We start from the raw sequence: 14,132 nt of genomic DNA on the forward strand, positions 1-14,132 counted from the left end.
CAAAAAGTACTGGAGACTATGCAAGCTCATTAAGACAGAATATAGGGTGCCAAGGGAGGAAGGCAGGGGGAATGGGAAGTTAAGGCAAAATGGGTGTAGGGTTTCCTTCTGGGAAGATGGGAAAGTTCTAGTAATGGAAGGTGGCTAGAGTACTGCAGTAGTGTAAAATGAATGATACCACTGAATAGTACACTTAGGACTGGTTGAGATAGGGAAATTTATGTTGTATATATGTCCCACAATTTTTTTTTTTAAAGAGCAGTTAAAGAGACAATGACAATTAAAGGCAATACATGATCCTGGACAAGATCTAATGATGGAGAAGAAAAGGGTCAAAAGAACATTATTGGGATATATTTTTTAAATGGCACATAGACTTTACATTGATGTTAAATTTCTTGAACTTGACAACTGCATTTCAGGTGGTTACAGAAGTGAATTTCCTTGTTCTTAAAAAAATGTACATAGAAGGAGCATGATGTGTCATCTTCATCTTCAAAAGTCTCAGGGGTGATGGTTGTGGAAAACTCTGTCACGGAAAATAAAGATATTTTAAGACATACAAACACTTAGAAAATGCACAACCCACATTTCCTTTCTTAATGAATTATGTGATGAAATACTTTAGCAAAATGAGAAATAAATGTGTGGAAAGAAATGATAATCAGGAAGGAACTCTGTAAAAACACAGTTACCTCTAAGTAAACCCAGCAGCTGTAAAAGTTAAATCAACTGTTCCTCCCTGTTTTTGGAAGCAACTGTTTGGTGATTCCAAAGAAAGGGAGGAAAATACCAATAAAATGATAGATTGTGGGGTAGGACAGAAGTAGTAGAATAAAAACTGATCTACTCTTGAATTTGGTAGAAAACAATGTTTAAATATTTTTGTTAAAATATTATGGGGAACTACTGAAACAGAAAAAGGCTATGCAACTTCCAAACCATTAGAGTAAAAGTGGAACAAGGTAAACTTAAAAAAAAAGAGCAAGGAAAACAAAACAAATAGAAAATATAAAATGTTAGGATTGAGACTAAGCATATTAGTAACCACAAGTACAAATTGGTGAGATTTCCCATCACCTGTGAGTGGTGTGGTGTCTGGGGCATCCTGAGTCACCTGGGGAGAAAAGTGGGGAAGGCTGCAGCAGGATGGGTGGATAATCGATGAAAAGGAATTAATGTGGGTTCCTTGTTCTGTTCCCTCTAGATGTTTGCATTTGAAAATTTTCAACATAAAAACTTTTTTTTATTAACAGACTCTCAGAAAATCCATTTATATATTGATTACAAATGAAACAGAAAGGATGAAAAAGACCAAGAAATAATAGGCAAATATTTAAAAAGAAAGCTGGAATGTCCTTATTACTTGGTTAAGGATGGGGGAAAACGAGGAATACTCCACTAAGATACAATCACCACGAAAGAGGCTTCTGGTCCTGAACACACTGCGCTGAAGGAAAGGAACCAGAACTAGTTGGGAAAACTGGGAGAGACTGAGAGGAGCAGGGTGGGAGGGCCCAGCACACCTCTCACAGCCATGTGACCGAAAATAAACTCAGGAGTCAACCTGAAACATTAGAAAAGAGGCAAAATAGCCTAAATGTCCATCATAAGGAAATGCTTATAAAAATATGATCTGTCAATACTGTGGAACATATGCAACCGAAAAAGAATGAGATGAGCTGTGTGGAAAGTCCTGTGTGATATACTGGCCTTATTTACATGAAAATGCACACAGAGAAAATATTTAGGGTACTTTTTTTAAAGCACTGTTAAGGTGTATACTTTCAGGATTTATCTCCAGAGGGCAGGAGTAAGAGCCATTTCCATTTTCTTCTTTTGAATTTTCTATATTTAAAAAATGTTTTATGACCATGAACCCCCCAAAAATGTTTTATAACAACATGTATGACTTTTGTAATAACACAGAAAAAACTATTTTACGAAATTTGAATGATCTTCGGCTATGTTAACAAAAGTATGGTATCTACAGCAGAGTTTTGAGAATCCCTCCCTTGCTGGTCAAACATCCTGTGGCATGCATGTTCCTTTCAGGGCTGCACACCTCCAAGGCACCCGGTGGCCAGCTCAGAGGAGACAGTCAGGCTGTGATGGATCATATGGTCAGTCAAATGAGGGCTGGCTCATGTATCTCCCAGAGGAGATTCCAAGGTAGCAAAGAATCTGTCATCAAATTTGAAGGTTGTAAAGGATGAAGGAAATTCCAGGTATTTCTTATAGCTCTAAAAAGCAGAACTAGAACTAAGACTGATACCTCAGTAAGAAAAAAATTTAGTATACAGATGGCCTAATATTTTTTCCAAAATTGGAACTAATATGAGGGAAGTCAGTGCACTGAGGATTCAGGGTCAGATTTAGGAAAAAGTGCTCTCAGAGATGAACTAAAAAAGGCATCAAAATAAAACTGATGTCAATTCTAATTTGCAACAGCATCTAAAAGAATAAAAGAGCTAGGAATAAACTTAACCAAGGAGGTAAAAGACTTCTACACTGAAAACTATAAATGATGCTGAAAGAAATAAAATGACCTAAATAAATGCAAAGACATCTTGTGTTATGGATTGGAATATTTAGCACTGTCAAGATATCAATTTTGCCTAAAGCAATCTATTAATTTAATGCAATTCCCATAAACATTCCAGCAACCTTTTCTGCAGAAATGGAAGAGGTTATCTCAACATCATATGGAACTGCAAGGGGTCCCAAATAGCCAAAACAAACTTGAGAAAGAACAAAATTAGAGGACTCACACTTCTTGATTTTAAAACATATTGCAAAACTTCAATAATTTTTAAAATGTGGTATAGGTGTAACAATAGCCATTGTGCTGGTTTGAATCTGTGGTGTACCCCAGAAAAGCCATGTCCTTTAATCCTCATACAATATTGCTAGATAGAAGCTATTGATTATCCATGGTGATGTGATCCACCCAATTGTGGGTGGTAACTTTTGATTAGATAGGTTCCATGGAGATGTGTCTCCACCCATTCGAGGTGGGGTTTCTTACTGGAGCCCTTTAAGAGGAAACCATTTTGGAAAAAGCTTTAGAGCCATGAGATCTCATGCAGCCAGAGACCTTTGGAGATGAAGAAAGAACCTCCCCCCCCCCACCCTGGGGATAGCTTCATGAAGCATGAAACCTGGGGAGAAAGCTAGCAAACATCACCATGTCCAACATGTGCCCTTTCAGTTGAAAGAGAAACCCAGAACGTCATTGGCCTTCCTGAATCAAGGTATCGTTTCCTGGATGTCTTAGACTAGACATTTCTATAGCCTTGCTTTAATGTTGGACATTTTCATGACCTTAGAACTGTAAGCATGCAACTTAATAAATTCCCCCTTTTTAAAGGCCATTCCATTTCTGGTATATCACATTCAGGCAGCTTGCAAACTAGAACAACCACAGGCCCATGGAATAGAATTGAGAGTCCAGAGATAAATCCATACATCTATAGCCAGCTGATTTTTGACAGCAGTACCAAGTCCATTCAATGTGGAAAGACTAGTCTCTTCAACAAATGGTGCTGGGACACCTAGAAATCCACACGCAAAAGAATGAATGTGGGCCCTACCTCTCACCATATACAAAAATTAATTCAAAAGAGATCAAAGGTCTAAATATAAGAGCTAACATTATAAAACTCTTAAAAAACAATGTAGAGGAGTATCTTCATAGCCTTGTAGTAGGAATAGATTTTTAGATTTCACACCCAAAGCACAAGCAACAAAAGAGAAAATGGATAAATAGACTTTATCAAAAATAAAAACTTTGTGCATCAAATGGTATTATTGAGAAAACAAAAAGACAACCTTTAGAATGGGAAAAATATTTGGTAACCATGTATCTGATAAGAGCTTAACTACCAGAATATATAAAGAACTCCTATAACTTAAGAACAAAAAGAAAAACAATTAAAAAGAAGGCCAAGGATTTGAATATACATTTCTCCAAACAAGATATTCAGATAGTCAATACGCATATGAAAAGATGCTCAAAGTCATTAGCCAGTAGAGAATTCTAAATTGAAACTACAATGAGATACCAGTTCACACCCAACAGGATGGCTATTATTAAAACTGACAATAACAAGTGTTGGTAAGAATGAGAATAAATAGGAATATTGTACATTGTTTGTGGGAATTTAAAATGGTGCAGCTGTTGTGGAAACAGTTTGACGGTTCCTCAGAAAGTGACAAGAATTACCATATGACCTGTCCATTCCATTCTTAAGTATATATCCAAAGATGTCAAAGCAGGAACTTGGACAGATATCTGTTCATCAGTGTTCATCATGGCATTATACATAACAGCCAAGAGGGAAAAGCAACCCAAATGTCCATCAACAGATAAAAGGATAAATAAAATGTGGCTATTATGGAGTATTGTTCAGCCATAAAAAGAAGTGAAGTACTGATACATGCTACAACAGGGACAAACCTTGAAGACATCATTATTGAGTGAAATAAGCCAGACACAAAGGGAAAATATTGTATGACTACTCCTATATGAAACACTTAGAATAAGCAAATCCATAGAGACAGAAAGAAAAACAGTTGCTATCATGGATTGGGGGGAGGGAAGAGTGGGGAGTTACTGCTAGATGAGTATGTATTTTGGTTTGGGATGATAAAATAGTGTGGAAATTGTGGTGGAAGGTACATAGTATTGTCGCTGCACTTAATGTCAAAGAATTGCCCACTAAAATGGACACTTTAAATGATTTTTATGCTTTGTGTATTTTACTACAATTACAAATAAATAACTAAAAATAAAATAAAGTCGATGTAATTAACCCAAAACCCTAGACAATATATGGCCCCTTTAAAGAAAAAGCTTCATAAAGGCCTCAAGTATCAGTGTAAATTATTTTTTTCCATTAACAATTAATGTTCTGTTTCTTGATTGATGGCTTGTTATTTAGATACATTCAGTTTGTGAAAAATACATGCACTTTTCTCTGTGACTATTATATACCAATAAAAAGTTATAATATGTATATATACCAACATAATATTAAGTATAAATTCCTTATACTATAGTGTACACCTGTAAAATCAAAACAAACTTATGAGTGAAACACAAAGAAAGGTGCACTCAGTAACCTTCAAGTTGGTAGCATCACTTTGCTGTGACAGAGGACGCTCTGCTGAGACTGACTGTCCCACCTCCAGCAGGGGTCAGATGCTCAGCCCTTCTGAGTCCCACACTTCTATGCCCACGTGCTCTGTGCAGACGTGGTCCTTCTCCTCCCCTCAACTGGACCCACTGCAGAGCCCTTGTCCTGCGGCGTGGCCCCAGGGCCCACTGGACTGGACTTAACCCAGGGGCCAGCTCACCCAGTCCTCTTCCTCAGGGACCTGAGACGGCTGAACTAGGCCTTCCTCCTTGGGGCCAACACGTTCAGGAATACAAATGGGACTCTAGGCACTGACAACTATTCTGTCCTCATCCAGAATATGCTTTTACTATTTTTTCAGATTATCAAAATAAAACCACCAAATCAAAATGAGAAATCAGTGACATTAGAAGATATCTGTAGGACTTGCCTGGATTTCAGACTTCTAAGAGATAGTCTTTATGAAGACTTAGGGAAAATTCACATCTAAACCTTAGAAATGGAAAATTCACATCTAAACCTTAGTGGGTGGAGGGAGCACAGCGCTGGAGTGTCCAGCCACCTTGGAGAAGTTTGGGAGCACCCTGCACAGCAACGGGGGTCACACCCACAGCTCTGCAGTTCCATGTTGTTTCCTTGGAACAACACTTCTCAGTGTGTGGTCAGATGGTCTCTGGAGGTCCTTGTGACCTTTTAGGAGAGTTCATGAAATTAAAACTATTTTCATAATTATACTAAGGTGTTATTTGGTTTTTAAACTCTCACTGATCAGTGTACAGTGGCCCTTTCCAGGGGTCACATGACACATGATACCACAGGAAACTGAATGCAGAGGCAGACAGGAGAATCCAAGTGACTTCTATAAGCCAGACATTGAGAGGTTTACAAAAATGTCAAATGAGGTACCTTTCTCACTAAATGCATTTGTTTGGAAAACCATATTTCATTTAAAAAGTTATTTATATTAATATGTAATTTGTTTATTATTTTGAAATGCATTATTATACATATATTCATTTTAAACTTCTCAGTTTCAATTTCTAAGGCAGCAATTACCAACAGATACAACCCACATCAATAAAAGCTCTTTGAGGGTCTCAATTTTTAAGAGCATAAGGGGTTCTTGAGATCAAACAGTTGTGAACAACTTTTCTAGAGCAACTTTAGCATGTGAGCAGCAGAAGCCATATGCAAGAACATACAAAGCTGCCTGAGTGCCAAAAGAGAAATATGAGAAAGATGTCTGTCAGAAGAATGGAAACATAAATGGTAGTACACTCTCTCAAAAGCAGCATACAATTCAGTACAAACTAACTCCAACTCCACAAAAGAGCTTGGATCAGTCCTAGAGCTCGGGGTTGAGGCAGAAGAGAGCATAAGGAGAATCAACAGCTGTGTTATACTTCTGCATACTGTGTTCACTCGTGGCTTATAATGTCTCATAATTTACAAAGGAATATATGCAACATACCAAATATATGAACAATGTTTCAAATACAGAGGTAAATGGACAGAGGAACTCTAATGTTAGTAAAATGGATTTATTAAATCTCAAGCTGTACACCATATAGAATAGATTTTCAAGTTCCTGGGATTTTCAAAAATGGATGGTTTGTCAGATCACAGAGAAAACCTCATGGATCCCAAAATGTAGAAACAGTACAGACACTTGCATCTGGTCACATTGAAAGAAAATTGGAAATAACAGAACTAAAAAGAAATACACCAGGAACAACCTATCCACTTAGAAATTCTAAAACTCCCTCCTTAACAATTATTAGGTTAAACTGGAAATTAAAAATTATACATTAAAACTTAAGAGGCACATCTAAAGCTGTGCTGAGAGGAAAATTTATAGCCCTAAGCATTTTCATTACTAAACAAGAAAAATTAAAAGAAAGCATTTAAATAGTCAATTCAAGTTTAAAAGTGTAAATGAAACCTATAAAAGTATAAATTAAGCCAGAAGAAAACACAAGGCTGGAGTTAAGAAAGAAAGAAACAAATGAATGAATTTGAAAACAGAAGGAAAGTATAATTGATAAATTAGATCAAGAGCTGGTTACTCAAAAATAAAATACTATCAGATATGATCCACTAATGCAATAATTAAACATGACTACGTGAAATTCTCAAGAAGAAAATCTTTAACATGACAAAGTACACACCTGAATAAACAGCAGTGAGTACTATGCTCAATGGTGACCGGACAAACATCCCATCTGAGGAGGAACAGGTGCCCCAACCACCCACGTGCGTTACCGACACTCTGAAAGAAGTGACCACTGCAGTTCGAGAAGAAATGAACCTCCTTCGAAAGCATCCGTTTGGAAAGCAATGAGGCAAAGGTTTTACTTGCAGATCGTATGATACTAGGCACAAAATCCCCAAGTGAACCAACTGTACAAAAATCAGTCGCTTTTTTTAAATGCCAAAAAAACAGGAAAAGGAAAAAAAAGCCAGTTGGAACAACGCGAGGCAGACACGGAGCCCGTTCAAGGGGCGCAGGAAGCCGGGGATCCGGAAGGCGCCCCAGCAGGGCCCGGCGAGGCTGGCGCGGAGCGCACAAGGGACCGCAACGCACCTTGTCCTCGGACGGGCCAGAGAAGCGGCTCCCCGAATGCGGGCTCACACTCGGCGCCACGCCAGGCTGACCCGCAGCGGCCACGCTCCTCTTGCAGGGTAATCCCACCACCCAACTCGAAACTCTGGAAAGAAGACAGAAGGCAGAGGTCCAGCCGCAGGCGCGCAGGAGCCGCTGCCGGGAGCAGCAGGCGCGCGGGGCCGCCCGACACCCAGGCCGCGCCCGGGTCGCCCCCAGGGAGCCGCGGCCACAGAGGCTGCGCCCGGGACGTCCCCAGGGAACCGCGTCCACAGGGGCTGTGTCCACAGGGGTCGCGCCCGGGTCACCCCCCGGGGAACCGTGTCCACGGAGGCTGCGCCAGTGTCGCCCGACCTCCTTCGTGCTCGTCTCACCATGGTCCAGCGGGGCTTTCATTTGAGGGGTTAGCGCCTTCCTGGCATGGCCGCTGGCAGATGGGACTTCCTGGCCCCTCCTGACTTCACCGTGGACACCCGGGCCCTGTAGTGAGCTGGAGGGGCAGCTGGCTTTCCAGTATGTAAGCCACAGGCCAGCTCTCTAGTTGAAGGACAAGGGTCCCAGTCCCTGGGCTTGAAAGAGTGGGTGTCCTGGGGAAGGCCTAATACAGAGCCTGTGGTCAAGTGACAGGCAGCCATGGGGGTGGGAGGAGGAGGGATGGGGGGTGGTCAGCTGATCCGAAAGCAGAAAGTGGTGGATGCCAGGGCAGGGCCAGCAGCTGAGTCTGGAATGTTCTAAGGCTGGGCTTTGGCCTGCACCAGTAGCAGTCTGGAATCCACCCCCAGGCTTTGAGTTCAGGGAAGCAGGTGGACCTTCAAAGCTGAGAAAGGTTGACCTTGTACCTGGGAGGAAGTGTGGAGGCCTGGCTGGAGGCAGAGCTGCTGCAAGGGGCAACCCACTGTCTGGTGACTCCCAGGCTCGGCTCCCTGCCTGCCCTTTGGCTAAGACCTGTCCTCCTCCCTCTGGCGGCCTTTACCCCACAGCCCCTTACCCCTCCCCTGGGAGGATCGGTCCTTAGTGTGAAAACTGGAGCAGGGTTGCCACATGTCATGCTACAGCCCATCTGGGGCCCCGAAACCTGCTGGACCTCTCTCCTCCCCCTCCCCCTTCTAGTCCACCTAAACCCGCCCTCCCGTTTGGTGTGTGGATCAGTTGGTGCAGCAGAAGCTTTGCCAAGTGATCTGATTTTGAAATGCAGGCTAGCGTAGCACCACCAAAAACAGCATGTTCAGATTGGAGAAAATAGATGGGAACTCAGGCAGGGAGGGGCACAGTTGAGCTTGAGGGATCTCGGCTGGAAAAGGCTGAGCGCTCTCAGGGTCACTCCCAGAGTCCCTCTTGAAACCCACAGGGCCCAGCCAGGCAGAACAGTAGAGGGACCCCTAGTACACGCACTTCTTAGTCTTGACTTAGAGCCAAGTCCCTGGGCTGGGGGGTGGGTGTGCCGTGTTATAAAGCCCCAGGCCCTGTGCGGCCTGCTCTCTGGGAACAACAGGTAGAAATTATGGTCGGAGCAGCAGGTGGGGGGTGGGGTGGGGGGCGGGCAGCAGGAGGAGTGAGACCCTGGCTATAGAAAAGCAGAAACCATCGGGTGGAGGGCCCACCTCGATGCTCTGGTCAGACTTGGAGCTGACATCCAGGTTTCCTGGGAACCAGGTCACCTGGGGGCCTTAGACCACCAGTCAGGAGGCCCCACTGCATGACCTCGCCTAGGCCCCTCACCATATCTGAGCCTCAGTTTCCCCTTCTCTCTGGGGATGGGGGTGGAGCAGAACCTCTGGAGCCCCTTCCAGCCTGGCAAGCTGGGATTCCTTACATCTCTCTGTCCCAGCTAGGGGAAAGAGAGAGGCCTGGTCCCAGGGGCCTGGGCTGGCTGACAGGTGACAGGCAGCCTCCTGCAGTGGGACCTTGTGTGTGAGGATGCCTGGAGGGGGCCGCTGGAGCAGATGAGCCACCTCCTGGGCTAGCTGCTGGGCTGTGTCCTCCTGGGGGCCATCTGTGACCGGTGAGATGGGGCCCCCCACAGCCTGGCCCAGGCCCCTTGGGGGAAGAAGCAACACTTCTGGACTCTGAGGTGGCCTCTGTGTCCCTCGCCACCCTGCAGGTTTGGCCACCGGCCTGTGTTTGTGGGGTCCCTGGTGCTGGCCATGGTCCTGGGCACCAGCGCAGCACTGGCTGCCAGCTTCCCTACGCTGCTAGCCCTGTGGCTGCTGCTGGGGTCTGCCCTGGCAGGCACCTTCCTCGCGCTCTACGTGGCTCATGAGTACCAGGGGGGGATCTGGGGGCACCTCTGGGAGTGGCCCTACCTAGTCGAATGGGTTCTCGGGTCCCCCACCTCAGGAGGGGGTGCCAGGTAGCTAACTGCTCTGCAAGCCCTGGGGTTCATGGGCAGCCCCTGGGGTGGGGGGCCTCAGCTCAGTCTGTCGGTGTCCACCCCAGGCCTGGAGCTCTGTGACCCCCTACATCACTTGGCCTTCTCCATGGGCATGGGCCTCTTCTCTCTGGCAGGCATGCTACTGCTGCCCGGGCTGGAGGTGCTTGCCCAGGACTGGTGCATCCTGCAGGGGCTGAGTGCCCAGGGGACTGGGCTCCTGCTGCTCTTTTGGGGGTGAGTGTCAGGAGTGGGACCAGGGCCACCGTGTAGCAGGGACAGGTCATAGAAAGCCCAGGCTAGGTGTCCTGCCCTCGGGGTCTGGGGAGCGGCTGATCTCTGCCCCTGTGGGAGCAGGAGGTGCAGCTTGGGTGCTGCGAGCCACCCTCACCCCCTTCGCAGTCTCCCAGCCCTGTTCCCTGAGTTCCCCTGCTGGCTGCTGGCTGCTGGCCATGGGGCAGCTGGCCAGAGCCGGGAAGATCCTGTGGCACTTTGCAGAGGCCAGCGGTGTGGACCCGGAGGCCAGTGCCTCGCCGGAAGGGAGCTCCCTGACAGCAGGTGGAGTACCCCCTGGGGAGGGGCACCCAGGTACCTGAGGAGGCAGGAGGGGCACGGGCCAGGCCGGCTCAGAGAGGCGCCTGACCTCTGCCCCCGCCCCTCACGTCCCCGTGGCTACAGAGCTGGTCCTGCCGTCTGCAGAGAACCCCTAGCCCCAGCCCCACCCTGTCCTTGCGCTCCTGCACAGCCACGTCACCTGGCGGAACAGGTTTATCCTGGGATTCTGTTCATAAGGAGGGGAAAGGGGGCAGCGGTGGAGTTGGGGGCGAAGGTTTGGTCCCTGAGCTCTGGGGTCTGCCGGGCCCCCAGCACAGCCCTCCCTCTCAGGTTGATTGGCCAGGGTATCATGCCCTGCTTCCTGGGCGCTCTGGCCCCACGAGAGCCATCCATCTACCTGCCCTACTTCCTGGATGCTGGCCTGGAGGCGGTGACCACAGTGATCCTGCTCCTGACAGCAGATCCCTGGGGACGCCAGCCGGTCCTGCTGCTGACCACCATGGCCACTGGCCTAGCATCCCTGCTGCTGCTCGCAGGGACCCAGTGTGAGCCCCGGCTGGCGGCCCAGGGGAGGTGACTGGGTGGCCGTCATTCCTTTTATCCCAACTATCTAGCGTGTTGTGTGCTTGGGGAAACTGAGGCCCAAAGAAGGCTGCTACTTGACAGGGATAAATATCAGGATGCGGACCAGACAGGGCACAGGGTGGGGGCAGGAGCCACCACAGGTGGGGGTGGGCTGCAGTTGCCCCACCGTGCGGAGGCCAGAACAGGGTGCAGTGGGGGGCGCGGTGGGAGAGCCCTGCTGTGTGACAGGACCCTTCAAAGGTCAGGAAGCTGGAGAAGGCTGGCAACGGGTGGGAGGGAGCTGGGCCTGAGCGGGTGCCTGTGCCCTCCACCTCCAGACCTGCCCGGCTGGGCCCTGCTGCCGCCCGCTGCGCTGGGTCTCGTGGCCTCCCCGGCCCTGTCCGAGCTCAGCTGCCTCTACGCGGCGGAGCTCCTGCCCACGGTGACCTGGTGAGCGCCCCGGCATGGGGAGCCCCCAGGCAGGGGAGGGGCCGGGAGGACACCCCCAGGCTTATGCACTCCTCCCAGCCCTCCTCCTGGGTGGGGGGTGGGGACCTGCTCAAAGAGGGCCCCGGTGCGATGTAGGCCGAGTGGGGGAAGAGACGGGAAAGCCTCACAGGCATAGCAGTCGAGGGACAAGTTGGCGCCATTTTCCTCGCTACAGAGCAAAGCTCTTCCCAGGGCGGGGAGCAGCTCTTGCCCAAACCCCTCATTTATTCCTAATTTCTGGGCGCCTTGATCTCTAAGGGCTGGCCGCGCCCCGGGGCCGGTCACCGGGGGTTGACGCAGGCGGGCGTCCGTCTGTCCGTCTGTCGGCAGGGGCATGGGCCTGGGCCTGGTGTTGGCCGCGGGCTTCCTGGGCCAGGTGGCCGCGCCCCTCTCCACCGTCCACGGCTGCCGTGGCTTCTTCCTGCGCCACGTGCTGTTCGCCACCTCCGCACCGCACGCGCTCGTCTGTGTCCCGCTGCTGCCTGAGAGCCGCGGGCACCCGCTGCCCCCGCGCCTGCCCGACGCCGAGCGCCTCCAACGCGGTCCGCTCTTCCCCGGCCGCCCGCGCCCCCAGGACCACCAGCCCCTGCTGCCGCCCCCCAGCCCCCGCGCGGCCGCCTGCGACCCTCGGCAGCACTACTCCGGCCTGGCGGAGCCCCCGCACCAGGAAGGGGTGCCCAGCTGAGCATCCCGGCGCCCCGGCCTGGGAGGGCCCCCACTGGGTGCCCGTGTCCCCGCAGTCAGGGTGGCACGCTGGGGACAGTACGGGGCGGGCGGGGTCTTTCCTCCCAGCCACGCTGTTCATGTGAGGGGAAAAAAGTGGTTCTGCAAGGGCTCTCCCTGCTCCTTCCTCCGCCGTGGCCACAGCCCCCCACCCCGCCACGCTGAGCCCCCCACGCTCCCCAGGCTCACGACCTGACTTTGGCGCTGATCCCCGAGTTGGGGCACCTTGGGATGGTGTGAGGCTGGGAGCTCCCCTCCAGGCTGACCCCTGGAAGCCCCGCTTGGGGGCATTGTGGCGCTGGAGGCCAGGGTCCACCTCGTAGAGACTATCAGGTTTTTTCTTCAAATTCGGCAAAAAGGACGGGTCGTCCTTTCAGAGGCAGACGGGGGCTGCGAGAGTGGTGAGGCAAAGGGGACAGTGGGGGACTGTGCCCCCAGCGGGGCAGCTGGGAGTGGGACTGCTTGGCCCTGGAGGTGCTGCAATCCCACCCTGGCTGCTCTATGCCCACATTTCTGGTTCTGACACTGGGACCTGGTCCACCTGCCCCAGCCAGGATCCCCCATGGTCACATGTGCCCCTGGTTCGGGGGGACGGTGCTCCTGGCTCTTTGGCTTTGGGCAGGTGGGTTCAGGTGCACACAGGAGGCAGCCTCCTGCCTCCCCGGCCTGGGAAGACTGTGGCCAGTGGCTGTCCCCTGGCCTGTCACGAATGGGCATACATGTATGCCAGCCGAGTGACGCGGGGACCCCAGTCCAGAAGGTAGTCGCAACCCTGGTCTTCGTCACCCAGGCTGGACAGGATGGAGCGCAGCATCCCCACGACAGAGCCGTCCCCTTCATAGTTATAGATGAGGGCTGTGTCGTAGGAGGGGACGCTGGGGTCACCATCTGCAGCCTCTAGGCCCTACAGAGAGGCCCCAGAGAGCTCAGGCCCTGGCTGGCCCTGCACCATCTTCCCACACTGCAGCCACTCAGGCCAGGTGGCAGGGCCCCTTCTCCAAGTCAGCCAGGGGCATGGGCACTGCCCGATGGGGCATCAAGAGGTGGCTGGGGCACAGGGTACTGCACCACTGTCAGGAGTGCCTGCTAGGGACTCAGATTCACTTGGGCAGCTCTTCTTCCTCCCCAGACCCTTGGTGCCTCACCATGAGACGGGACTGAGCTCAGCCCCATGCCCACTCCAGCCAGAAAACCTGCCCCCACTCCACCCCTGCATCTCCCCAGCCTCCCAGCTGGTCCAAGGGCCTGCAACCCTGCCTGCCCCTCGCAGGGAGAGGAGGCCCGTGGGTGGCCCCCTGCCCCCAGCATTTGGTTTCCCACGTTGTTCGGGACATCTCCCAGCCAGGGGTGGGGAGTCAGCCTCGTGGTGCCCAGAGGAGCCACCCAGATGCCGGGCTCCTGCTGACAGCGAGTGAGGACCTCAAAACAGCCCTGGGAGCTTGGGTGGCACCCAGCACCAGCATGGCACGGCCACCCATGCGCATCTACTCCTTGATGGGCCTCCAAGGTAGAGGTGGGAGTCTACGGCCGATGCCGGGTCCCAGACCAGGCCTGCCCTGGGTGTCTAGCTGCCCATGCCACACCCAACTGTGACAATCCATCCCCTCTGTCAGTGTCGGGCAGAGGGCAGCCCTGCCCTGCTCTCCCCCACGGGGCTGCTCCCCCTCCAGTCTGGCTGGCTGCTGCTCTGGAA

At 50.3% G+C, this 14,132-nt stretch overlaps 1 protein-coding gene and 1 long non-coding RNA gene across 2 annotated transcripts; one reads left to right on the top strand and one right to left on the bottom strand.

Annotated features, from left to right (window-relative positions):
- Positions 1-339: 339 nt before the first annotated feature.
- LOC143673988 (uncharacterized) lies at positions 340-8,859 on the bottom strand. The gene is made up of 3 exons (XR_013170810.1): positions 8,115-8,859; positions 7,723-7,846; positions 340-529 (listed from the first exon to the last, which is right to left on the bottom strand). It is a non-coding gene; the product is annotated as an uncharacterized LOC143673988 (long non-coding RNA).
- Positions 8,860-9,345: 486 nt separating this feature from the next.
- Positions 9,346-12,679, top strand: LOC143657506 (putative solute carrier family 22 member 31). The gene is given in 10 exon segments (XM_077130002.1): positions 9,346-9,393; positions 9,618-9,742; positions 9,842-9,996; positions 10,177-10,345; positions 10,511-10,556; positions 10,558-10,671; positions 10,854-11,208; positions 11,566-11,677; positions 12,047-12,389; positions 12,623-12,679. Coding segments are annotated over 10 exon segments (1,524 nt in total).
- The last annotated feature ends 1,453 nt before the right edge of the window (positions 12,680-14,132 follow it).

This window comes from Tamandua tetradactyla, chromosome 2 (assembly GCF_023851605.1).
Source record: "Tamandua tetradactyla isolate mTamTet1 chromosome 2, mTamTet1.pri, whole genome shotgun sequence".
Taxonomy (NCBI): domain Eukaryota; kingdom Metazoa; phylum Chordata; class Mammalia; order Pilosa; family Myrmecophagidae; genus Tamandua; species Tamandua tetradactyla.